This window comes from Larus michahellis, chromosome 3 (assembly GCF_964199755.1).
Source record: "Larus michahellis chromosome 3, bLarMic1.1, whole genome shotgun sequence".
Lineage (NCBI taxonomy): Eukaryota > Metazoa > Chordata > Aves > Charadriiformes > Laridae > Larus > Larus michahellis.
In genome coordinates, this window is record NC_133898.1 from 107,891,660 (window position 1) to 107,916,840 (window position 25,181).

At 35.4% G+C, this 25,181-nt stretch overlaps 1 protein-coding gene across 1 annotated transcript in view; it reads left to right on the forward strand.

Annotated features, from left to right (window-relative positions):
• Nucleotides 1-19,028, forward strand: part of CSMD1 (CUB and Sushi multiple domains 1) — a 1,197,588-nt gene extending 1,178,560 nt beyond the window's left edge. The window contains exons 65-70 of the mRNA XM_074581652.1: nt 10-54; nt 4,283-4,444; nt 5,463-5,575; nt 6,305-6,392; nt 11,578-11,710; nt 15,419-19,028. Coding sequence (XP_074437753.1) covers nt 10-54; nt 4,283-4,444; nt 5,463-5,575; nt 6,305-6,392; nt 11,578-11,710; nt 15,419-15,578 — 701 coding nt within the window. The 3' untranslated portion in view covers nt 15,579-19,028. The remainder of the gene's footprint in view (nt 1-9; nt 55-4,282; nt 4,445-5,462; nt 5,576-6,304; nt 6,393-11,577; nt 11,711-15,418) is intronic.
• Nucleotides 19,029-25,181: the final 6,153 nt, after the last annotated feature.

The window sequence follows — 25,181 nt, forward strand, 5'->3', positions numbered from 1 at the left end:
TACTTGTAGGTAAAGGAGTGAGAGAAGTTAATGAAACAATAACTAAAACTCCAGGTTTGTATACAAGAAGAGTTTTAGATCTAAATAAATCAAATTTATTTACACCCTAGATTGTTATGGATAATAAAACTATTTCCAATATTTAACTTAAGTATTTATTACTCATTTCCAAGGAATATAAATGTTGAGGTCTTTCTTAATAGCTATAACTAGTGCCATGTAAAACCTATTCTATGAAATTCTTTCCCAAACAACATTTTTTCAGTTTCTACTGTACCATTTTTGTGAAGTGCACAAAAAGCCCTGTCAAACCAAAACGATAAAGCATATATACACAAAACCCAGATTTGAAGTAGTTTTATATCAGAGAGATTGCTATAATGGAGAGCCTTATAATGAGCGTAGACTATAATTGCAGGGATTTGGTTCACTCAGAGTTCTGCCCTTTACATTGCAAGTGTTGTAAGAAACCAAAAAAATCAAAACAACAAACCCAGAACCAGTTTTGGACATTTTGATGGCCTTCAGTTCATGGAAACTCTCAAGGTACTCTAAGATAGAGTTTCCCAAGCTGCGTTGACCACCAGCAGTAGGCAAACATTACTGCTCCTTTTCTGTGCCTCCTCATGAACATGGGTGCAGTTAACCTTTTCCTTCTGTCAGTGACAAAACAGACAAATGCATCTGAGGAATCCTTGATGTAGGTCTTTCAGTTTCAATCATTTTCAGAAAATAAAAGACCTTTTTTTTTTCTTTACTAACTTATTTAGCAATGAACAGAGTTCTCACCAAATAAATGAGCTTGCAACTCTGTATTCTGAATTGTAGCAAGCTGCAGGGAAAATAAGATTAATGGTTCACACTCATGGCAGTTCACAGAAGGACTCTGTAGAGTAGATGGGATAAAAAGGTATTTCTGCTAATAATTAACCTTCCTGGTGAGTTTATTACTGAGAGTGTCAGGTGAAACCATAAATGAGTTCTTCTCAAAAGCATTACTTCTACAGACTCACAATAACACAGGATATAATGTGTTCATTATAATTAATATACAGTCTTCATTTATTGGAGGATTCACATCACCGAACACCTAAGGTATACATTAATCTGCTACCACACAGGTTTTGAAGTTTCAATGCCAAATTAAAACACAGACCAAGTCTCCAAATACATTCAGCATGCAGAGCATCAGTATCAATTCACACCACGTCATGTCCCTTATAACTAGTTCTGATAAGTAAGTACTATTTGGAAGGCATTTTTTTAAAAAAAAGAAATGTTATGATTCAAAATGCCAGTGTGTTAAGAAGAGAACAAAAACTGTGTAACAAATGACAGTAATTAACAAGGAAAACTTCTAAGCTGTTTTTGAAAATCAAGTCTTAACTATTATTATGTCTGTTTAAATTGTGAATTCTCTTTAGTATAGATCACTGTATACTTTGGCACATTTACTTTACCTTGTTATCTTGGCTTTTGGTGGAATTCCATTTGCTGCTATCTGTATTTTAAGTGGGGTGAAGCTAATATTGCTAAACTAGAGTTTTTGTAACAGAATAGATTCATGTTCTGATATCCCACCTTTGAATATCTGAATATAAATTATGTTTATTATTGTTTATTAAATTGCTTTTGTTCCCCCAGAGTTAATGTTTTCATAAGCAATAGTAACTATCAGTTTTACAGTGCTGTAAATTGTAATTGAATGGCAACTGAAGAATTCTCGCAATACCCATGTGAAGTTTAAGAAATACTCGGGTTCCCATGGTTCTCACTGCTTTGTGCAGTCTTGGCAAAAATAGTTTGGAAGCTGTTTTAATGAGTAGCCATGGACTTCCCCATCTGTCACATTCTGAGGAGAATCCGCAGTTGGTGCAGTATTAGTGTAATAATACCCAGTTCATTTTTCTCATTCTGCGTTTTTTCCACAGTGGGTGGAAAAGGCAGGGACATTGCGAAAGCTCGGCAGAATTGGTCAGAGCCACTCCGATTCCTCAGCAGCATCCATGGGACTGCAGCACTTGCATTTTAACCTTTTACAAAAACAAGACTGAGGAAGCAAAAATGTATTTTGCTATTTTCTTTCCCTACTGATTCTGTCCATCTGCAGCAAGTGCAAACTCTCTAAATACTGAGTCAACAGTACTATTTAGCAAAGATTAACAGCTATTATTGACAGTTAGAGTGGTTAGAGAAACTAGATACTGAAGATGTTGAATGTGACAAAAGTAGTATGACGTCTGCTCCTTTATAAAAGTCTTACATAGTACTTGCCAGGTTCATACCAGTAATAGTAGATGGTCACCTTCATGAGAATAACTTCAGACACAAAATTTTAATTAAAAGCAAAGGCAAATAAAAATAATTTTAACATTTTTAAAATGCTAGGTTTCAAATGCACTGTATGTCACTATTGTAGCAAAGCAATGAGCACCTAGGAAAAAAAAGCACCTAGGAAAAAGAGCCTGAAAGACCCTTTAAAGAATTCATATATTTGCCGAAAATATATGAATTCTAAGTACTGTGAGATACCAATTGAAATTTACTTGTGGCTTTTGCACAGTTTGAAGGCAAAAGGCACTGAAGAAGTTATTATCCTTCCTCTTTATGAAATGCATAGCAGGAAGTGTAATAATATGACAGTCAACAGCTAATCAGTCATCAGACTTTCAGATGTACTGCCTGTCAGTATTTTTTATTGGAAATACATGGTATTATTGACATGGGTTTCTTTTTCACGGAATCACGGAATCTTTGCAATCAGCGATTAGGTGGAGGAGGAGGTATCCATGGAATTTATTCAAAATGGATACACAGGATACCTACACTGATAAATTTCCTTAAATATTGACAGCTGTCTTTACAAGTGCTCAGAATTCGATAAAATGCAAAAAAAAAAATCCAATAATTTATATTAAGGGTTCACTTAGAAGAGCGTGAAACACTCTTCTAATGTCAGTCTTCAGCTATTTAGCAAGTACCATTTGTAGTGATCATGGATAGTAAGGGTGAATTTTAATTGTTGCTAGGGCTGCCATTTTGTCAAGATATCATGTGTTTGGTTAAACGGTTCTTTTTTACAAAGTTTTATTGTGGTTTTTAAGCTTTACTTCTCAAATTGTAATGCTAGAAAAATCTTAGAACTAAGTAGAAAAACCTCTATTTTCACTTGCCAGAAGCTGCCAGGAAACACTGGGTGCTGCCTGGCCAGGAGGGGGGAGGGGGGTTGGTCTTTTTTGGCCAACTTAACTATTTGTTTAACTTAACCATCATGTTTGAAGGAAGTCCTCCCTGGAGTTTATAACAGCAAACTATGTGGGAGAAATATTGCAATGTGTAGGGGAGAAATGAATGTTCAAGACATGTAGGACCCTGTAAATGTATCTGACATAAAATGAACATATTTTCTCCTAAGAATTTTTTTCTCATCTGTGTTTCTTTTTTAATTAATGTTGATATTGCAAATACTATTGAATAAGAGAGACTTTTTCTACTCTGTTCATGATTTAGCTAGATATTTAAAATACAACATTTAATGACCTGTAAATCATTTATTTTTTCTGTACAGAGGAAAAATACCAATAACATCAAATAAATGACCCAAATACATATACTTCTTCCTATAATTCATGCTTCATTTTATAGGGTTTTTACTTCAGATTATTCAAACTGCAGTTTCTGAGAAACAGACCCTTATTTTAAACCAAAAAAGTTGCCTGCTCTGGCAACTTCACTGTTCAGAGGTGCAGTAATATTGTATGGAGAAAAGATGTGGATTCTAAAAATGACTAAAAAAAAAGCCTTGTGTATATGGAAATCAGTGATTTCAGTTGATATTCAGTTGAAAATCACACACAGTGCTGCTTTAATAGATTCATGAAACAAAAGGGATGGCCTAAGACAGTGTCTCCTTCCAGGAATCCCTGACTTCAGAATATTATTCTTTATTTCTTCATACCTTAAGGCTACAAGGCTTTAGGGGAAGAGTCCATTATTTCTGATAGTCCTGAGGACATTTACTGAAGCACATAAGCTATGAAGTGTGAGGTTATTTAAGAATATATATTGTAACAGACAGGTGTAGTATATTATGGGCAATTGTGTGTAAAGGTCATTAGATATATTGTCTTTACTTTTGTAAAATTTTTACTATAATACCTCTTTAGAATAGTGGGTTGATGCTGTAACAGAAAAAATGAACAGCGTAAGTATGGCTAGGAAGATTGATACTTTGTTGTAGTTTACTCGTTTCCTTGTTTCTTTTCTGCCCACTTCTATTTAGTTCCCTCAGACGTGTTTTTCATAAATTCACTCTGGAAAGGGTTTTATGAATATTTAGGAAAAAGACAGCCTGCTACTCTGACTGTTGATTGGTTCAATACTACAAGCAGCAAAGTGAATGCCACATTCATTGAGGCATCCAACATCCAACTCAAACTATCAGGTAGGTTCAGAATTTGGTGTTTAAAAAGCTGTTCTTTTAATTTTTTCATTTGTTTAGTTTTGTTATATTTTCTACCAAACACAAAAAGCAACAAAAAGTTTGGTTTTCCTTAAAAATCTTTTTCTGCTTATTTTGCAAAGGGAAAGGTCCTAATGGAATGGTCTGCACAGATTTCAGTCAATTTATATGCGGTCACCCATCTATCTTTCCCCTTACATTTCAAATAAATACTGAGGTAGGGTTTTTTAATCTTGGACTGTTGGACAGTAGTGATGTGTTGAACTCCCAGGTAATATTGAAGTGGCAGACAAAGTGCATATAGGCATTACAAGAACTGTACCATTGAAAAGCTCCATTATTCAATAGTGATTAATATTTGCTTTAAAACAATATGGTTTTGATAATGGTATAACATAAAATAGGCACAGATAATTGAATAACTTAGTAAACTATGCGTATTTTTTAATCAACATCGTGTATTCCTTTCTGCAGATCTGACTGTGAAGTTATGATTTAGCCTCTGATCACAGTTATATTTGAAAAGAGCATTACCAGCTTTTAAGGTCAAGAGTTCAGAGAGAATTTCAGTACAGTAAATTTTCTTTCACTGCACTATTGATATTTACTATAACAATATACTGTTGTGATGTGAGTAAATCCAATTTTTCCCAGTTCAAGGAAATTTCAGGCAAGGAATTCTATCTGTATTTAGAATTATTGAAATACTTTATGAAAAGACAAATATTCTTTCCTATTTACTTATACAATGAAACAGTACAAAACCATTTTTGCATCCTGTTATCAAATACAATGTGGGCAAAAGATCAGTAAAATGAGATCCTGTTATTACAGCACTTTAAATTTTGTTTTTTCCAGGTTATAAAATTCTGTTATTATGGAACGTTTTCCACAAAATATTTTAGTCCTAAAGTGATACACTTAGCTTTGAAAGGATATTTGAACAAACTAGTTGAAAAATTGTTTTAAAGGCATGTGTTTACCTCCTTTTTATTAATAGGTGTTTATAAGAAAGAAGAAGCTCATTTGCTCTTGAAAGTTTTTCAGATTAAAGGACCTAGTGACATTTTTGTAAGCAAGTTTGAAAACGACAACTGGGCGCTGGATGGTTATGTAAGTAATCAGACCCCTATGGATAAAGTTTGCTGAGTTTAAACTTTGAAGTCGTTTGTGACTTCCTACATAACTCTATCCAACTTTTTATATTACAAATATGGAATACGGCACTCTAGATGTCAGTGTAGAGATTGCATTATTTTTCTTTTCAAAAATATGTATACAAACGTCTATCTACCACACTCTCATTAGAATTTTTAGTTTACGAAGCGGAAGGTGGAGTGAATCAGCATATTTTGCCATGTTTTCGCCTTGTTTTCCAAGATAAGAGTGGGAAATTTACCCTTAGAAATACTTTGTTGTTTGGTAAATAGTTCGTTGCAATAAAATTACATTTAATCTTGAAGCAAAAGAGAGTTATTTTCTCTTTGTAGTTCTTTGTGCGTCATGATGCTTTCTATGAAAAATAATTTAAAATATGAGAATTCAGTGAACTTCTATATCCATATACTAATTCAATTATGTATATGCAAGTTGAAGAATTTTAAAACCCAGGAATATCCATTGGATAGTTAAAGTCATTCCAGGTGTTATTTTGAAACTTTGTTTAATACTGTTGCAAACTTAAAATGATAAATATTGTATAAGCATAAAGAATTCACTATTTTAAAGAATAAAAGGCAAAATTTGGGCTCCATATATCTACGCTAAGTCAGAAAAACAAATGGCTAAACATTATTACTTATTTATTTCAGAAATCTTTTTTTATGTTTCAACATCTTCTAGGTATCATCAGGGCTTGAAAGAGGTGTTTTTACCTATCAAGGTGATATACATGGAAAAGACTTTGGAAAATTTATGCTCCAAAGACAAGGTAAATGCATTCATAGAGATTTAATATGTTTAATCTTTTTGGGTCTTGCAAGAGTGAATTCAACAAATGACTTGGCTATCTAGCTGAAGTAGGCATGTTTTTTTTATGCCATTAATAATATAAAAAAATATAATGTAATACGCATATTTGAAATATACAGTTCAAATCACAATTTAACTCTGCTTAACATGTTACTATCTCATGTTTTCTTTTATAGCTACCTAGTAAGACGATTACAGGATGCTCTTAAAGAGAATGCCTTTGCAACTGCTTGCTTTTCTGTGAATGTCGTTTTGAAAGTAACAGGGGTATCATGCAACGCAAAGATATTTTCTACTCAAATTTATAAATAGCAGTCAGAATCATATAGGAAATTAAAAGGACAGAATCAACACTGATTTTAATAGTGTCCTTTGGAAGGTTCTTGCTGCTTATGGATGTTTCATGTATATGTATTTAGATAGAATTCTGTTTTGCTGCCAAAAATATGAAATGAGTGATTGAGGTATATATTACAGCTGTGGACCCAAGTGCTCCAGCAGCTGGTGAAAAACTAGTTATTTTATTCATAAAATAATTTTGTCATAAAAACTAATAAAACATTTACTCATGAAATATTTATCCATAAAATAGTTTTGGCAAATATCAAGTGTAGACATCTTTATTTCCTGATCCTGGAACTACTGCAGAGTGGTCGAAGCACAGTATATAGGCAGCAAAGCATGGGCGAGGAGGAGGAGGCAGCCTAGCCAATATATCTACACCAGATTGTATCTACATTTTGTAAATTGCCTTGATTGTGTTAACCTCATTGGTGCTTTACCCAGTGCCCTTTAAAGTTCTGCCGAGTCTGCCTTGTATTTCTCTGTTCTATTAGCTGCTGTAATAGCAGTTATCCTATGGATTTTCTTGTCTTGGCCAGTTCTCAGATCGCTATGTATGTTTAGTCACAAGGGGCAGAAACCTTACTCTTCAGAGTCTCAGCCTAAGAACTGCCAATTACTGAAGCCAAATACAATTTCATTCTTCAGAGAAAACTCGTGTGGGACAGATTGTTTGCCTGTACTTTTGTGTAGCCGTTATGACTGTAATATCTAAGCTGCTCTTTCTTTCTGATTTTAACAAGCACACTGTAAATGCGGAGCATCAAGATTTGTTCAAACATCTGTCTTTTTTAGCAGCCTTTGATATCTCAAAGCAGTGAGAGTATGGTTCCTTGGTTTTGTTTGGAGGGGGTGGGGTTTCTGTGTTGTTGTTTTTTTTTTTTCCTTAAAACAAGCCAAAAAAGATATCCATGGTTTGCCAGGTACCCAATAAGAGTTTGGATTCGTGTGTTTTAACAGTGAAATGAGTAACTCATGGGGGTAAATGAAGAAAAAGCAGAATGACAATTCAACAGTGACAGCATTCTCCAGTGGGTGTATACTACAGTAGTGGAAAACATGGTCCGTATCACTGTTCAGAGTTGCAATATGAGAGCTCAGTTTGTATATTCCCAAGGCTAGTAAGGAGCCAAAGTGTCTAAGTTACAGTTGCGTTCTTAGGCTGAGGGCCTCTCATCTTCAGCAAAGAGCTTGCTACAAATGCAGATACTCTCTCTATTGGATTTCTTTATGTGATTGCTAAATAGGCACTGATTTTGTATAGGTTGCTTGTTCTCTATTGAATAACCTACAGCCAAAAGGAAACAGCAAATTTCCAGGCAACACAGGTCATAATTGTCCATACCCTCTCATATTCAAGGGTAACTTGCTTTGTTTTTAAAAGCTATTCTGTTCCTGAATATTCTGCTGAGGTAATGATCTCGTGTGGCCTCCAGATGAAGACTTAACATATTTCTCTTTCTGCAGGAAGTTAAATTATTTGCTGCCTTTACACTAAGTCAGAAGTATGCATAAACTATGTATGCACTGGTGCATACATAATGTAATATGAAATTTTTCACCTGCAAGCATACTTCAAAAACAGCATTTACTGAGAAATGCTTGGTTAACTGTGAAAGACCAACCTATTTGATGAAGAATTCCCTATCACACAGTACTAGAGAAAGACCAGGCTCAGTGGATACGCCTAGTCTTGGGACTTAATGACTAGAAAACAGAAAGAACTTTTGTTTCTAAGTACTGTTTATCCCCTTTCATAAGTTTTCTTGTATTCTTATAGAATAACCCATAGGGCAAAAAGATCTCTGTTATCAGTCTGACAAAAGACTTAGAACTGTATCTGAGCCTGTTTAAGGGGTCCAAGTTGTGACAACAAATTATTTAACCTGTTTCACCAAGTAATCAGTCATTGCTGGGGGCTTTTTGCTTGTTTTGTTATGTTTTAATAACTGGAAGTTAAAAATTTGCAGCTTTTAGCTGCAAGTCTGTGGCTACGTTCAGTTTCTGTAATTTCTGAGTGCCTGTGCCTCACCACTACAGTTCTAGAACATGTTTATTCTAAAATCTTGGCCTTGTTCATTCCAATCTGGACTGTACTTTAAAATTGTATGAAAAGGTGGCTTTGTAAGAAGAGAAACTTGCTTCACCAAGTGATTCTTTTCCTATATTTATTTCCTCTGCGTAAATACAATGACCCACTTCTCCCTCCTTTTTTTTTCTTCAAAGTACTTTTTTAGCTTATCCAGATTGAGATAACAAATATTTTCAAGAAATATGAAAGATGAATAATTAATTTGCATCTGTGATATATTTGATTAACGCCTGTGAAATACATGTTCATTTCTTGAAATTGATCAACTCTTAAAAGCGTTGAACATCATGAGATGTGAAATTAAAATTTCACTCTATAAAGGTGTCATCCTTCCTCTCCAGATCTTTTAGCACAGCTTTCCTCATTCCCAAAGAAACTCTACATCTAAACAGGATACTCACAGCTTCAGAGTACAAAATGATTGTGCATTAGCTAATGCACAAATAGATAGCTAGAACTAATGAGCTATGAGACTATATGTTAATATACTTCTCATAAGCAATGAGGTACCCAAAGAGTCCTTGCTATCCGGCAGTTATCAGTCAGGTCCAGTCTCTGTTGCTCCTTGGAAGCTGCTGACTTGCTTTCTGTGTTGGTATTTATTCTCTGAAATCCTTGAGCAGCTAACCATCCTTGTCTCAGAAATTACTCCTCTACCTGTAATTCTACTTTTCTTATCTTGCATGGCTTTCACTGTCACATTTTCTCCCACTTCAACAGCAGTTCTCTTAGTAAAACTGAGCCGTGCTCTACTAATACCAGACAGTTGAAACTCCTGGCCTAGGAGTTACAGGGGAAATGTATTTGAAAGCTCCAAACAATGATAAGGAAATGCTCTTAATGAATATTATCTTTCAAAAAGTATTATTTTCTAGTATGTATAAAGGACAAAACTCAGTAGCCATCTAAAGGGTAGAAGTACACAGAATCACAGAATGGTAGGGATTGGAAGAGATCATCTTCAGAGATCAACCCCCTGCCAGAGCAGGGTCACCTAGAGCAGATTGCACAGGAATACATCCAGGCGGGTTTTGAATGTCTCCAGAGAAGCTTGCACAATAATGATTTCACTGTTGCTGTTTTCAGGAGGCTAAAGAAACCCCTGATATTCTGCGAAATCTTACTGAATATCCCTCTATTAAATAACATGTTTCCCAGTGACAAAGTATAGTTTTTTTAATGAAAAGAAAAAGAAACTATTTTTGCACTCTTTTTTTATTTATTTTATTTTTTTGGTATATTAGCATGCAGTTATTTCCACTTTTGTTTTTTAAGCTGTGGAAGCAATTAATACCTAAATTAGAGCAGTACAATAGGCTTTCCTATTTCTCATCATAATAACGCTGCCAGAATAAATACAAAGTTCACATCAGGATATGTGTAATCACAAACAACTCTGAAAATGATTGTAATGGGTAGACCCAACTGTGTTTTAGTTAAATTGAGTCTCATACATGAAGAAAACTCTGATTATCCAGAATTGCAGCGACGATTCTCTTCCGTAATGAAAAGCACACCCAATGCACAGTCAAAACCTGGTCAACATTTCTCCAATGGCAATTTAATACAATTTTGTAATTTAATTTTGTAATTAATTAATACATTTTGTAAAATGAATTGCAGAAAATGTATTATGATCTTAGCAATTGAAACATGTAAGTTTTAAAAATATCTAACAGAACAAAAACGTACCTTGTTCCTCTTTTGCATTGAGCTTGAACTGCAAGAAGTCATAGGAGAAATGTTTGTTTCTGCCTCAGTTTTGCAACTTATTTAGATATTTCAGTAGACTGCTGAAAGCAGCACAATGGCTGTGTCTCTGCTATCTAACTGGTCTGTGCCAGTGCCCTAAAAACACTGATTGATGCTGTTGCCATCAATGAGGAAGTCGTGCTGTTTGAGACGGTGTGTACTGGTGGGTTGGAGCATTTTTGAGTGGTAAATACCAGTGTCTCCTATTAAATTTTCTATAATTTTTGCTTTAAAATTTTCATCCTTCACAATTTGTATTGTCAAGTTGGACAATTATTAAGCGATTTAATAATACTTGTCTTTATACTGATGAAAAAATGTGTTCTGCAAAATGCCTTACAGTCCGGGTTATCTGCTTGTCCACAACAGGAACCTGGCGAGGCCATGCCTTTGCATTCCCTGCACCTCAGTTTTATTCCAGTCCAAACGTAGCTGCCACAGGCTCTAAAACATGCTCGTGTTTCACCCCTAAAGGCAGGCTGTAAAGCAGCCAAGACATGCACGCAGGTGCACGGACCTGGGAGCTGAGCAGATCCATCGTGGTTTATTGCAGTTACCTCAGTTCTCTCTTCCTTTTTCATGTCTGATGTGGTCTCACGTTGCTGCTTGTTTCTCAGCTGAATGTTAAGGCTGCAAGCATAGAATATTTTGTGCAGTATTAATAATATATTTTTTTTTTGTAGAAGGTAAATGGCTTAAATTTATTAAATTAGTGACTCGTGAGAGAGGTGTAGTTCATAACTATTTTACTTGCTGACTACTGTTTTCAGATCATTTTGATAGTTATTGGTACATTATTAAGTGGTTTTAACAACATTTATAATGCATGCTATTTTATTCATGTTTTTAAATACGATTATTTTATCAAGACACCATTTTCTTGTATTCTTGAATAAAGAGAGAACTGTGAGATAGAAAACCTGGGAATTTTATTTCTACCCTTTTTGTTTCATTTCAGGTCCTTTAAGTGCAGACACAGACCTTTCAAATCACTACTATGGTACAAACAGCAGTTCTGTTGCAGCTGCCATCCTGGTACCATTCTTTGCTCTAATATTATCAGGGTTTGCATTTTACCTCTACAAACACAGGTATTGTAAATGTTATTTATTCCGTAACTTAATAAGCTTTTTGTTTTAATTTTGATAGGTAAGTGTAACTAGACAGCAGAATACTAAAGCTTGCAAGAATATCTTTTCTCCAGAAAGACAAAAATTTCTAAGTGTTCCTGTGAAGGGGTTCAGTGCAGGGCAGTTCTTAATGCCAAACAATTAGAAAAATGAGTCATCGTGTTAGGGAGCAAAGATCTGTCAACCTTCTTGGTTCGTTAGGTTGAATCAGATTGAAATCTCAGGTCACATGTTTTATTCTTTCATTTTAATGCTTTATTAAGTTGAATGTATGCTGCTTCTTTCAAAATGCTTATGAGTATTAATTATGCAAGCTGAAAAATCCATAAATCCCATGAGGGAACAGCCTATAATGAGACTACTTACAGTACATGCTGAATAAGCTAGTGGATGCTACTAGAATTGGCATCACTTCAGCTCATATGAAACTTTTATATGTCATTAGATAATATAATAAATCCAACCAGCTTGTCTGAATTTGGGTTAAAAGCTGATATCTATGTATCTATTGAACATTTGTTCATTCTGAGTGCTATTTTCCAGAGCTTTCTGGAACAATTCTTATATTCTTGTACTGAGGTACAATAGTCTCTGACCTGCAAAATGGTGTTTAAAAAAAAGGCTGATTTTTAATAACATGCTCTTAAAACTTTGGTCCTGTAATCATGATACCAAGAGGATTTCATGATTATAAGAAATCACGTGGACAAACTGAAGTCCACCATTGCCCTGTGATAGACTAGACTGTCTACCTATCTCAGCATTAGATGATTTAGGAAAAAGAAATTGCAGTGGGGCTTGAACTTGTGAACTCCAGTTAAAATGATACATGTCCTGAAATGTAATACAGCCTTTTGTTGAAAAAACTGCTCAGGAAGAGCTATGAACTCTGTCTCAGAACGTGGTATTGTAAGATGCCTTTTTGGTGCCTAGAGATTGGCATTCTCAGGTAGCTCCTCTGCAATGGGGGGAACCTAAACAGCAGGCATTCAGATGGGTTGAAGAGATGGAACGTAAAGGGAACATTGTTGTTACTTTGCTCTTAGAAATAGGAAGCAAACCCTAAGAAAAATTAATAAAAGTGGATTGTGACATAGGGGTACGTAGGGGTTTATTCTGTGAAGTTTGTTGTGTCCTAAGTGAGCAGCGGAGATTCTGTTTTCTCTTTAGAAGAGATATAAATGTATTTAAGAGAGATAAAATTTAAGCTTCAGATGAGCAGCTGTAATTCCAGTGTTTATGGTTCTGCTGGTGCAGCATTGAAGTTCTGCCTACCTTAGCCTAATTTCAATGCATTAGATATGTATGATTCAAACAATTTCTTCCATTAAACCACAATTTTTAAAGGAATTATCAGTGTCATATGGTAATCAGAAAATTAATAAATTGATTACTGATGTAAAGTAACTTTAGGTCACCTTTATTCTCTTTAAAACAAAGGATGTTCCAAAGGAAAGAGGACAGAATATGTGACTTTTGAAGGCACTTTCTTGAAATTACCTTAATGAGCAGAATAACAGCATGAAATTTTCACAATGATGTGATAGTAGTTATGCCCCTAGAGGCTCTCTCTATCAGAGAATTCGAAGGTCTTCTTAGGGGATGATTTTATGAATGTTTCTGCTGTGCCTATGTCAGATTAATACCATCTAATCAGAACCAGGGTTGTTAAACCTTTTTTACACAGTTTCTGTAACTTTTATCTGACAGACAGGGATTGCTTCCAGAATGAAGACAGCATCTCAGTCTTTCTGAACAAAATTAAAATATATTTAATTACTTACACTTAGGAAAGCTCCTAGTTAAGATTTCTAAGCACATTTTGTTACTTCTAAAATGAAAATATGCAGAAAAGGACATATTTATGAGTAAAAAATTATTTGTAGATTGTCAGTTTCCATTACCGACATCTTTCCAGTAATAATTTAATAAGTGATAATGCTATCCAAAACAGTATCATCTTCTAAAAAAGATTCTTTTTCAAGAACACTTTTCTGAAGTTTTATCATGAGATTATTTTCTAAATTGTTTTAAGTTTATTAAGCACCAAGCATCTACATTTTGCACTTTGTTGACTTATTGCCTATTTGTTGACTTGCCTATTTGAATTACATGTATAAAATTATACATTGAATCTCCTTTATGTATTTGTTTAGGTACTTTAGATGCTAAGAGATTTAAGGTGAAAGTAGTAAAATATAATATACTAGGATATCATTTTAGTGGATATATCAGAAAGTCTGCACAATCCTGTTTTATTTTTCATTTAATTATTGGCTTAATATGTTCTAGCAGAACTTTGCATAAAAATGTGAATATCCTGGAAGTTTTGATATGTTCTTTATGGTGGTGAAACACTATCCAAAATAGAAGACTGTTTACTGAATGATAATTCTTTCTACCCTTTGATATTCAAATGTCAAAATTTACGTGAATATTAGTTAGGATTCAATCAATCGGATTGCATATGTTTGGACGTAGAAAATCTGTGTCAAGGTATTTAGTAGTGTTTGTTGCTGGAAGTATTTCTGGAGGTAAGCAGGCATGCTATGGCAGATCTATCTGCAATAACTGAAATTACTGACCCTTATCTGAAGGTTACTAGCACTGGCAGTGGAATATATTCTGGACACTTGCCATGTCAGTGCAAGAGTTGCCTGATTGAAGCTGCGCTGGCTGACTTTGCACTGACTTAGATGTAGTAGTACCCAGGAGACCTGTTACAGCACTTGACTGGTGCAACACTAACTTCCTGCTCTGGAATGGTAATAAACAGCTGATAGCAGCAAATTACTAAACCGTTCTATCTACCTCTGCTTGAAAATCTGTAAGTCAATGAAATCTGTCGGTGTTTATCTTGTCTAAAACCCAAGATCCTATTGAAAGGATGGATTAGGAGCCACTCACTCTCATCTTTCTATGTCCACCTAGTCATCTACTCCATTCAAGTCTTTTAAACTGACAGTTTGTGTCAATCTTCGTCAGAACATTTGCACAGATGATCCAGTTGCCTTCCTATGTATACTGTAAAAGTGTGGGTAAAATCCCAAATCTGCAGGAAAGTGAATTGGAATATGCTTGATGGGGATCAAATTAAATTAATCATATTAAAGATGCTAGTGTAGTTTTGACATTAATATCAATACTTTAGAAAGACAAGGATATATATATATTTTTATAAATTGGTAAGGTGTTAATTTAGTAAAACTGGAATAAGTATTTCCACTCTGTATAAGGATTCTTTAATGGTCAGCATTCTAAAACTGAAAATGTTATCAGAATATATCATAATTTTTATTGTACGTTGCTTTACTTTTGGCTGCCAGTTTTGGCAGTAACAACAAGCTATGAAGTTGTCATATTTTTGACACTTTTATAGTGGAAAATGCATACCTGTATTTTGCGTACATTGTCTCTGTGCTTTGTAGCATCAGTTTGCCCGTTAGGAATTCGAGTTCTTCTCTTCATGCAATGAAAAATAACTTCCAGACAGATTTCTCTTACTTTTTAAGTTCTTCAACATCCTGTATGAGCTCCTTCTATCACTTCTAGACTGAGTTGTGCGACTTGTTTAGACGGGATGGAAGCATTATAGATAAAAATTACAGTAAGTGTAAAATGTTTATTTTTAAGGGTTACTAACGATTTCTTGTCTTTTTTTTTTCCCAGAACAAGACCAAAAGTACAATACAATGGGTATGCTGGACATGAAAACAGTAATGGACAGGCTTCATTTGAAAATCCCATGTATGACACAAACTTAAAACCCACAGAAGCAAAGGCTGTGAGGTTTGATACGACTCTGAACACAGTTTGTACAGTGGTATAGCCTTCAGTGCCCAATATGACTGATTCATAGCCATACCTCTGATGGACAAGCAGTAATTCCTTTGGTGCCATATACCAGTTTCCCTTCTTCTCTTGGCTTTGCTGCTGTAATCTTTAACATCTTCTGTCAGCCTACATGCAGCTAAATTTTCTGGTAAAAACGTGTCAGTCTTCTGGGGATCAGACAAAGAATATTTTTTCATCTGAAGTTGGATCAAAATGCCTGGCTGCATCTGCTTCAAATCAAGGCACACTTTAAGGAAGACTGCCAAGTCATGCCAATTTTTCATATTTAATGCCTCAGACTTTCATATTTGTATGTGGCTGGATGCCTTTCAATGCATTCTTCTGGGCACTTGGATAAATCCTTTGAGTACTGTAACAAATGATAGCACCACAGATTATCCCCGGGAATATTCTGAAGAAATAAAGCTCTCTTGAAGAAGACAACCTTCCTTGAGGTTGCATACACCTGCAAATGCTTTACCATTGAAATCTTGCTAAAATTAAAAAACAAAAAAAACTTACAGTGTATCTCATACATAGGGCAGTTTGCCAATTTCCCAATCAGCCGTTATATTGCAAAACGTTAATGCACAATTTTTTTGCACTAGGGTGTTATGGATGACTAAGATGCTGGTAAAAATATACAGGGTTTCTACACACTGTCCATTGTATATAGACATTCACTCACTCTTTGCCAAGCAAAACATTCCACAATAAATTTACTTAGAATATTAAATTATGAGCCCCATGCTCAGCACCAGTGAAAATCCTGTGTGATAGAGGACAATATTCCTTTTGTCAATTTTTGACTAGATTTCTTTGTAAACATGATTACAAGTCACTGGAAACTTTCAGCCAGAACAAGAGCCCACTTCTAAGAAATTTTCATTGCCAGTATTGTTTTCTTCTGAACTCAGTCATCAGTTACCATTGTCAGTATCATACTATTTAACAGCAGGGGGGTTAGCAGCTATTGCTGCTTGCCATGTACAAATGTGAATAGTAATTTATTTTAGATAGCTCATAAAGCCTGTGAGCCTGTGCTCATAATACAGTCTTCCCTTTTGCATTTTTTTCCATTTTTTTCTGGTAAGATGACATCATTTTCGGATGTTATACATGGAACTAAACCACATTACAGTAGCATATGTAAACCCAGTGCAAATTGTCTATAACAAGCTGTCAGTCAGTTTCTACTTTGAACAAAGAGAAATATTCAACTATCTTTGCTTTCTGTTTCCTTTCGGATTTTTTAAACACACTGCTTACTGCTTTTGTACTTACACGGTTTGACAGAGAAAGTTTGACATTTGTAAATATGAATGGTTGAGTAAATCATTAACATTTGCTTAGAAATAGAGGTTTTATTGAATGAAAACAAACAAAGATGCCATTGGGCAGATTAATTAAATTGAGTTTTATAATTAGGAAATTACAGGAAATAATAAATCAAAGTCTGATTTTAGTCATACATGTTGAGCTCAGAAAGCAGGAAAGTTGCTTTGCTTTTCTTTAAAATTCGGGGGTTTTTTTTGTTGTTGTTGTTGTTGTTGTTGTTCTGTTTTAGTTTTCTGAATTTCAAACTGTCCTAATGTCCAGTTGCTATCAGAACCTGTAGAGAAATGTTTCTGAACTCCATATGTGTGTAGGTCTGGCTGTTATACACAAAACAAAAAGCCCAGTGTAAGCCCAATAACAGGTTTTTCAGCCAATGTTGCAGAACGCAAAGAAAATTTCAAAGGTAACCCTTGGTCAGCTTAACAACTCTACATCTGTTAGATGAAAAATACCAGCAATATAATACAGTATTGTAGGGCCTCCAGCTGTTATATTCTTCATATGAGCAAGAAACTCTGAAGAAAATTTAATAAATAATCCTTTCCAGTCAGTTCCTTGTTCATTTTGTTAGTAGTTTTTGGCTTTCTTTTTCGTTTGTTTCTGAGGTTTTTGTGCAGTAAGTTTCATTTATCTGTCACATCTCAGAGCCCTTCGCATTTCCTGAGAAAGAACAAAGTCATCAGATCAAAGTTGTTGTCCTGATCCTCCCTCATGTAGAGGAAGTCACTCTGCAAATGAAGAGCTTCCGTAGGAACAGTGGGCCAGGGAGGGAAGCTGTTGTGTGATTAAAGTTTTTGACAGGTGTTCAAAATCAACATTACTGCTTTGGAAGTCTTTCTCTAGTGGCGATGGCAGAAAAAAGTTGTAGTATTGAAAACAAGCGCAAAATTCTAGCTAAGCAGCTGGTTTTGATGTTTTCTACTCCTGCCCATACAGTGTACTCTTCAGTGAGCTGTCTCACTATGGCCACCGAGGAACCTGTTGGAGGAAAGGTCCCAGAAAAGAGAATAGTTAAATTATTTGATCTTTTGTGTCAGAGAGCCCAGATCCTGTGAATCCTTTGTCTAGTGGTTGATTTTGGGGAGATTATGTAAGGAGTGCTTATCCCAAGTGAGTGTTCTTTGATCAGGGACACTCAAAATTGGGGCACAGTGACAAATTATCCGAAGATGTTTGTTCGGAGTATTGATTAAACAGGAGCTTCAGACTGGAACCCAAGCAAAGGAAAGCTCTTGTAGTTTTATCAGTTCTGTCCACATCCTTCAGAGGCCTCTCCTTCTCTGCTATGTTTGAGTCTGCTGTTCAGGTTGGAGCTCTTTCTCCTCGAGTTATTTTACAGAGGGCCGTGTATGCATGCACTTACATATGGTGCTTCATCAGAATAAGACTCTTAAAATGTCGTGCAGTGGTTGGGTAATGGCAGCCAGGAAATCTGCTTTCTGAGATATATGCAGAAGACTTTTCCCCCAGTGTTGACCAGATCATTATGACGGGCTAATAATACATGCTATGTATTTTTTTAAAAAAACAGGTTATGTGCTTCAAAGCTGTTAAAAACTGCTGCTTGTATCACACATCTTGCCTTTCTCCAGGCTAGCTGCAATAATTTTTTTTCTTGTGTAAAATATTTTGTAAACAAAGAAAAGCTGTTATTAAAAAGAAAAAAAAAAAAAAGGGTGGGAGGGTGAGGGTGGGGGGTTGGGGAAGAGCGCCGGCATTATGATCAAGTCAATCTAATTTTCATTCCCAGTATTTCATTCTGCCATTTCACTACATGCTGCTGTGACATGAAGTAGGTGCAAACGAACTTTTTGTACAGAGATATATTTTTTATGAAGAATTTGTAAAATTATTAAATATGCTGTACTTTTTTGATTAATGTAGGTAAATTGTTAAAAATAAATGTTTTTACAATACAAAAAATTGTAATTTTCCCAATAATGTAAAATTTACCATCTTTAGCTGATTTTCAGTTCTGATCCTATTACACATGTATTAATATTAAAGTGGCCTGTTTAAAATAAAGAGTATTCTCTTTGGCAAAAAAATAAATACTATAAAAGATTGTAATATAGCCTGTGCAATGCCACCTACCTTGAAAGCAAAATCAGAGTTCTAATTAAATATTTAATTTTAGATTTTCAGCTTTTGTGTGACCTGTTCTTATCATGTTTTTTCCTTCTATTTACTTTTATACTTTTAAATCTCAGATATTGATTTTTCATTGCATTAGATTGTTCAGTAGAATCTTAATCTTGTCATTTTAAATTCCCAAGAATTATGTAAATCGGCAAAAATTTTCAGGTGCTGTCTAGTGAGCTGGGATCTGCCTCCTGTTATCTTACACGTGTCATTCAGATTTTAAAATGGGACTTAGACTCCCAGATCATTTGGTTGTTTTATGAAAAATAACCTGTTTTATTCTTCCACAAGCCTGCATGCTACCTGTGGAAGTGATGGGTCACATGGAGCCAGAGGTATTTCCAATTCTATCTGAGAGCTAGTTCTGTAGTCACTTAAATGTACATCTACTGAAATGATAATGCTTACATACACGAAGATAGCCACACATGAGGTTCAACAAAAGCAAGTGCAAGGTCCTGCACCCGGGGAGGAAGAATGCTAAGCACCAGTATAGGTTAGGGGTGGACCTGCTGGGAAGTAGTTCTGAGGAGAAGGATCTGGGGGTCCTGGTAGACAGTAAATTATCCATGAGCCAACAATGTGCCCTTGTTGCCAAAAAGGCCAATGGCATCCTGGGCTGCACAGGGAAGAGTCTGGCCAGTAGGTCAAAGGAGGTCGTTCTCCCCCTCTACCCTGCACTGGTGAGGCCACAACTGGAGTACTGTGTCCAGTTTTGGGCTCCCCAGTTCAAGAGGGACAGGGAACTACTGGAGCGGGTCCAGCGAAGGGCAACTAAGATGTTTGAGGGACTGGAGCATCTCCCTTATGAGGAAAGGCTGAGAGAGCTGGGACTCTTTAGCCTGGAGAAGTGAAGGCTGAGGGGAGACCTTATTAATGTTTACAAGTATCTAAAGGGTGGGCCGAAGGAGGATGGTGCCAGACTCTTTTCAATGGTTCTCAGTGACAGGACGAGGGGCAATGGGCACAAGTTGGAACATAGGAAGTTCCATTCAAATACACGGAAAAACTTCTTTACAGTGAGGGTGACAGAGCACTGGAACAGGCTGCCCAGGGATGTTGTGGAGTCCCCTTCTCTGGAGATTTTCAAGACCCGCCTGGATGCAGCCCTGAGGGATGTGCTCTGGGCAATCCTGCTCTAGCAGGGGAGTTGGACTAGATGATCTCTAGAGGTCCCTTCCAACTCTGAAGATTCTGTGATTCTGTGATATATTAGTGTTTTCAGGATCAAGACCTGAAATTCTAAACATATTTTTTAAAAAAATATTTTACTCTTTATTCATGTAGGAGATTTATGTGATTTACTTATTGACATCTTAAGAAAGAATGAGTCAGGCTTCAAGAATATTCTATCCCGTATTCCTTTGGGAATCACTGATAGTACAGATTTTTAGTCATATACGAAAAAGTAAAATTCTTTACTTTTAGAATAAAAAGATACGTGCATGTCCTTACTTCCTTTCTCATCTTCACAATCCGTCCTTCTGGTAATATGATATATTATAGAAAGTTGTTAAAAGTTCTCATCTCTCAGAATGATCTGACTTTCCTCCTCACACTAAGCTATAAGCTATAATCACTAACGCTATCAATGCAGATATCTGACAGAGTCATGATTTTTACCTCTTATCACAAACAATAGTCTAACATACATTAAAGAAGTGAACTATTCTTTACACTATTGCCAAAATGCAATGCCAGCTTTTGAAATTATTTCCCCGTATGATCTATTGAAAAATGTAGCATGGTATATTTCATTTTGGATTCTAGACAAGCCATTTATAGAAAATAAATCATTTGTGTGTGTTGAGGGTACAGTTGTGTAAAAGCCACTCAGATGAATCTGTAAAGAACAAAAATATTTGTTTTTTAGCTGGCATTTACTAGCTCTGTAGCAGCAGTGAGGCCATAAACAGCATCAAAGGGATAGCATACCTATTGGTAAGATTTACTCAAAATGGAAGATGTTTTTTTTAAGGCTGCTTTTAATTTTGAACTCCAATAAACTACATTAAATACACTGCTGCCTCCTTTAGCATGATTGCTGACTCAAAACTACAGGAGCTTGAATCCATATGGCTCAGTGCTTGAGAGAACGGAAGGCAGAAGGTGGAAGAGGAAGAGGTCTTCTGCAGAATATTGCCTTTAAACAAATAAAATAAATTACTTTTAAGCATGTGTCTGTAATGCACAAAAAGAAAAAAGAAAGTAATGCTTTAGGGATTCATCCCAGAGTTTTTTGAGTCAACAGTAAATCAGTATTACTCGTTCAAAACCTTGTCAATGACAGTCTTCTAACAAAATACTTTCCACCAAAGAGCACAGTGTGGACCTCACTATGGCAGATTAAAAAAAAATAAACATTGGCTGACATACGCCTAGTGATTAGTTATCAGTATGTGATTATATATGATACAAGGAAGTAGAAGATCCTCCTAAACAGTTGTATTTGTTTATGTAAAATTTTAATTATTTTAAATTACAGACATACGTAGTAAATATATAGAAAAGTGGATATCCTTGGAGCCTAATCCACAGGGGAACAAGAACTTAGTTTTGCAGAGTTTAACTTTCAGGTGTGTTTTTTTCTTGGTAGAAGCTTCAGCATCAAGTTGTGTGCCTACAGTCTATGGACAAATGATGAGAGAGGTAAGAATTTGCATGTAAGATCCACAGAGGCCAGCAAGCTGAGTGGAGCCAGCTATACGAATCAGTAAGAAATACTAGGGCAAGAGGAATACTCGAGTGCTTAAGTGTCTCACTTTCCGCTGAAAAACATAAATCTTTCCACTAGGATTCATAACAGGAATCAGTCAAAGTTAGGCAAATTTTTATTTTTTTTTTTTTCCAGGAAGCCTCAAAACACAATGGGTAGGGCTCCATTTCCCTCTTACTGGTTAGATTGGTCAAACTCTAACGTGGAAGACCAGAGTTCAGACAGCTTCTTTACCCTGAGGAGAAACACCAGGTTGTTAATCATAAAGAAGATTGCTACGAGCACTCAGCTGTTGAAAGCAGGTGCTGGGAAATTATCATTACCTCTTTCTCCTTGCAGTGCAGTATTTGCCCTAGCAAAAATTTCCAGTAACTCTTTTTAGGTCATCACGCCTTGCAGACAAAATATGTAGGGAGCATTCCTAGTTTGAGATTTTTTAACCATGGTGTAGGTAACTTGCCACTAAGAAGAAGAAACTTATGTGCCTGATGGTCTTGACAGGAAGACAGACTGGTACTTTAATTGGGTTGAAGATCGAACAGCAGCTGGAGGAGGGTTTTGAGGATATAAATTTTGAACTTGGGAAACAAATGTCAGATAGAAAACAAAGACCTCTTTTGTATCTTGGTGTACCAAAAGTTTGAGTTTACCTTTGCTGTGAAAGAACACGTGTAAAATTTGCTCGAGGGAGAAGATTAAACAGAAATGCAAACAAACAAGCAAAAAAATTAAAGTGCCTGAATGAAATATCTATAATATTTTCTAAAGTGTAGAAACTCTTAAGGACCCCTTAAATCAACAGTTCAGACACCAGACTGGCTTAGCAATTAAATGATATATTAAATAACATTAGAAGTACATTCTAAGTAATTCAAGATTAGAAAAAGATAAGTATTAGCTGAAAAGATGGACATAGGTAACAACAAAAATAAAATATAGACAGAAAAAGGAAACTAAAGATATCAGAAAAAAAGATCCATAGCTGTTGGTTCTTGGCATAATAAGGGAATTTTTTTAAGAATGTGAGGAATGAAGGAAATTTGAGTAAGGAAGCACTTATTAAGTGCAGTGGATGGAGATAGAGTTAGCAAACAAGAATAGCGTATTTGATACTTCTGGAATTTTTTTTTAGAATTTTTCATGTTTGATTTTGTAATTGGAAGAGGTAATGTTAAATATTTACTTCACTTACACATAGTACTAGCCAGACTATTTGTAAATAAGAAGGATTTAAGCAAGAACTGATAAATATTTTGAAAAATCAGAAACACCACAGAAGTTGTAGTTGTGAGGAAATTATCTGAGTAGCCCTTGACCATGAAAGAATTTCAAGTCTGCCTTGGAAAAGGAACTGCCAGAAGTTGTGCTAAAAAAAAAAAAAGACCAAACAAATGACCATTTATCCTATTATTAAAATTTGAGGGGAAGAAAGGAAATCTGATTGAGATCCTTTTGATAGAAAATAAAATGACAGGATAAAGTTAAAATCTTGTCAACAGATTTTAGAGAGAATGGTTCTTGTCACCCAAATCTCTTTTAATTCTTGAAAGCCTGATTGATAATGTAACTACTTCTCTATTAAATTAAAAAAGAGACAACTGGTTTAGTAGCACACAATAATTAACAAATAGAAATAGAGAACATCAATAATTACACAAAAAGTTGATTAAGAAATAGCTCTCAAGCAGGCAATAGGGAATTATCACTGAAAAAGGCAATGCTGGAAAAAGTCTATGGGTCTGCTGCAAGGCCTGATGCTGCTTAACAGTGATGTGTAAATAAGGGTAACACTTGTTGAAAAAAACCTAGATAATACAAGTGATTGCAGGATGATAAATGATAATGAAAAAAGTCACGTGACACAATTTGGTCTGGTTAGTAAGTTAAGTCTACTTAAACAAAGTGTTTTTAACATAACCTAAAGAATAGTTGAAAATAAGAAAGAAGGACATTGAGGCCTTCTTTATAAAATAGGTATTAGATCTTAAAAATTAGTATCCTGAAGAGGACTTACAAGCATGTTGACTATGATGCTGTGGCAAAATATGAGGTATTGAATCTCTGGATATAAAAAAGTGCTGAAGAAGAATAGAGGAGTGATTTTTAGTCTCAGCTGTATTACATTCTGCATTTATTTCTGCAGTTCACTTTGGAAATGGGATGTCAGAAAAAATTTGAGAGGGTGTACAACAACACACAAATGTGATTTAAGGTCTAGAAGAAACACCTTCAGAAAGAAATTTAAATTATGTTCAATGAAAAAGAAGATCTATAGTGTACTACACTACATTCATGGGATTATTAAACTGCCCTTTCATTTAAGGTAAAAAGACGTGTCAGAAATCTTAGTAGACTTGAAATTGTAGGCAGAAAAATTAAAAGGGAAAATTAAGCACATACATTTCTGAGTGGAGAAAATAAATCTGTGAATTGATTTACCAGAAGAAATTATGTGTTTGCTATCTCTTCATTCCAGCAACTTAACCCCAGATGTTTTCATGTGAGATAGACATTAGTTCTATATTGCAGATCTGATGGTTTTTTCATGTTTCAGATCTCTGAATAAAAATAAATAAGTAAAAAGCAAAAGAAAAAATTAACTCAACCTAGGATCTAAAAAATATAAGGTACTTAATCTAGCTTTTAGAAGCCTCCTTCCAAGAATCTAAATAATGTATCTGCCACCTCACTTTATTGTGTTATGACAATACCAGCAAATTGGTACCGTGGCATCGAGGGCAGTTATCACAGATCAGCCCACATCTGCACAACGAATCTCTTTTAGATTCCAGAACAACACGACCATACTAATACTAACTACTGGAAAGGATCACTGGTTTATACCTGTGAAATATTTGGGAGAGTACTAGTTGACCTGGGCCAAAGCATACTGGAGAGCATTCTTACTGTTTTACAGCATAAACAAACAAACTCTCATGTTCAGCAACATTCTCTGTCAGTGCTGTATTTTGTATTCCAAATACAGTCTTAGAGACCTGAGAGGTTCTAAACGCTGAACTATTCATCAAGAAAGCTCGTCAAAAGGAGCTCTAGTATTATCCTGTTATAAAGGCTAATAGCCATCTTATTTGGCAACTGTGATTAAAATAGAATAGATGCTGCACATTAGACGAGGAACAATTTCCTTTCAGTGTGTAACAAGCACGGGCAGAATGTGTCCAACAGACTGAAGTTTTTGAAATATTTAGCAGAAGAACATGTACTCATTTGAGAAAGCTAACCAAAGCTAGGTGAGAAGCTGCTCATTCTAATATAGCTTTAGATAAGTTCAAAACGCAAACATGGCCAGCTGAGGAACTCTAAGGGAGTTTTGAAGGGAGTTGTACTAAGTCTGTGTCTCCATATATGGAGTAAAGGCTGTTGGGGTAGTGGGGAGACAAT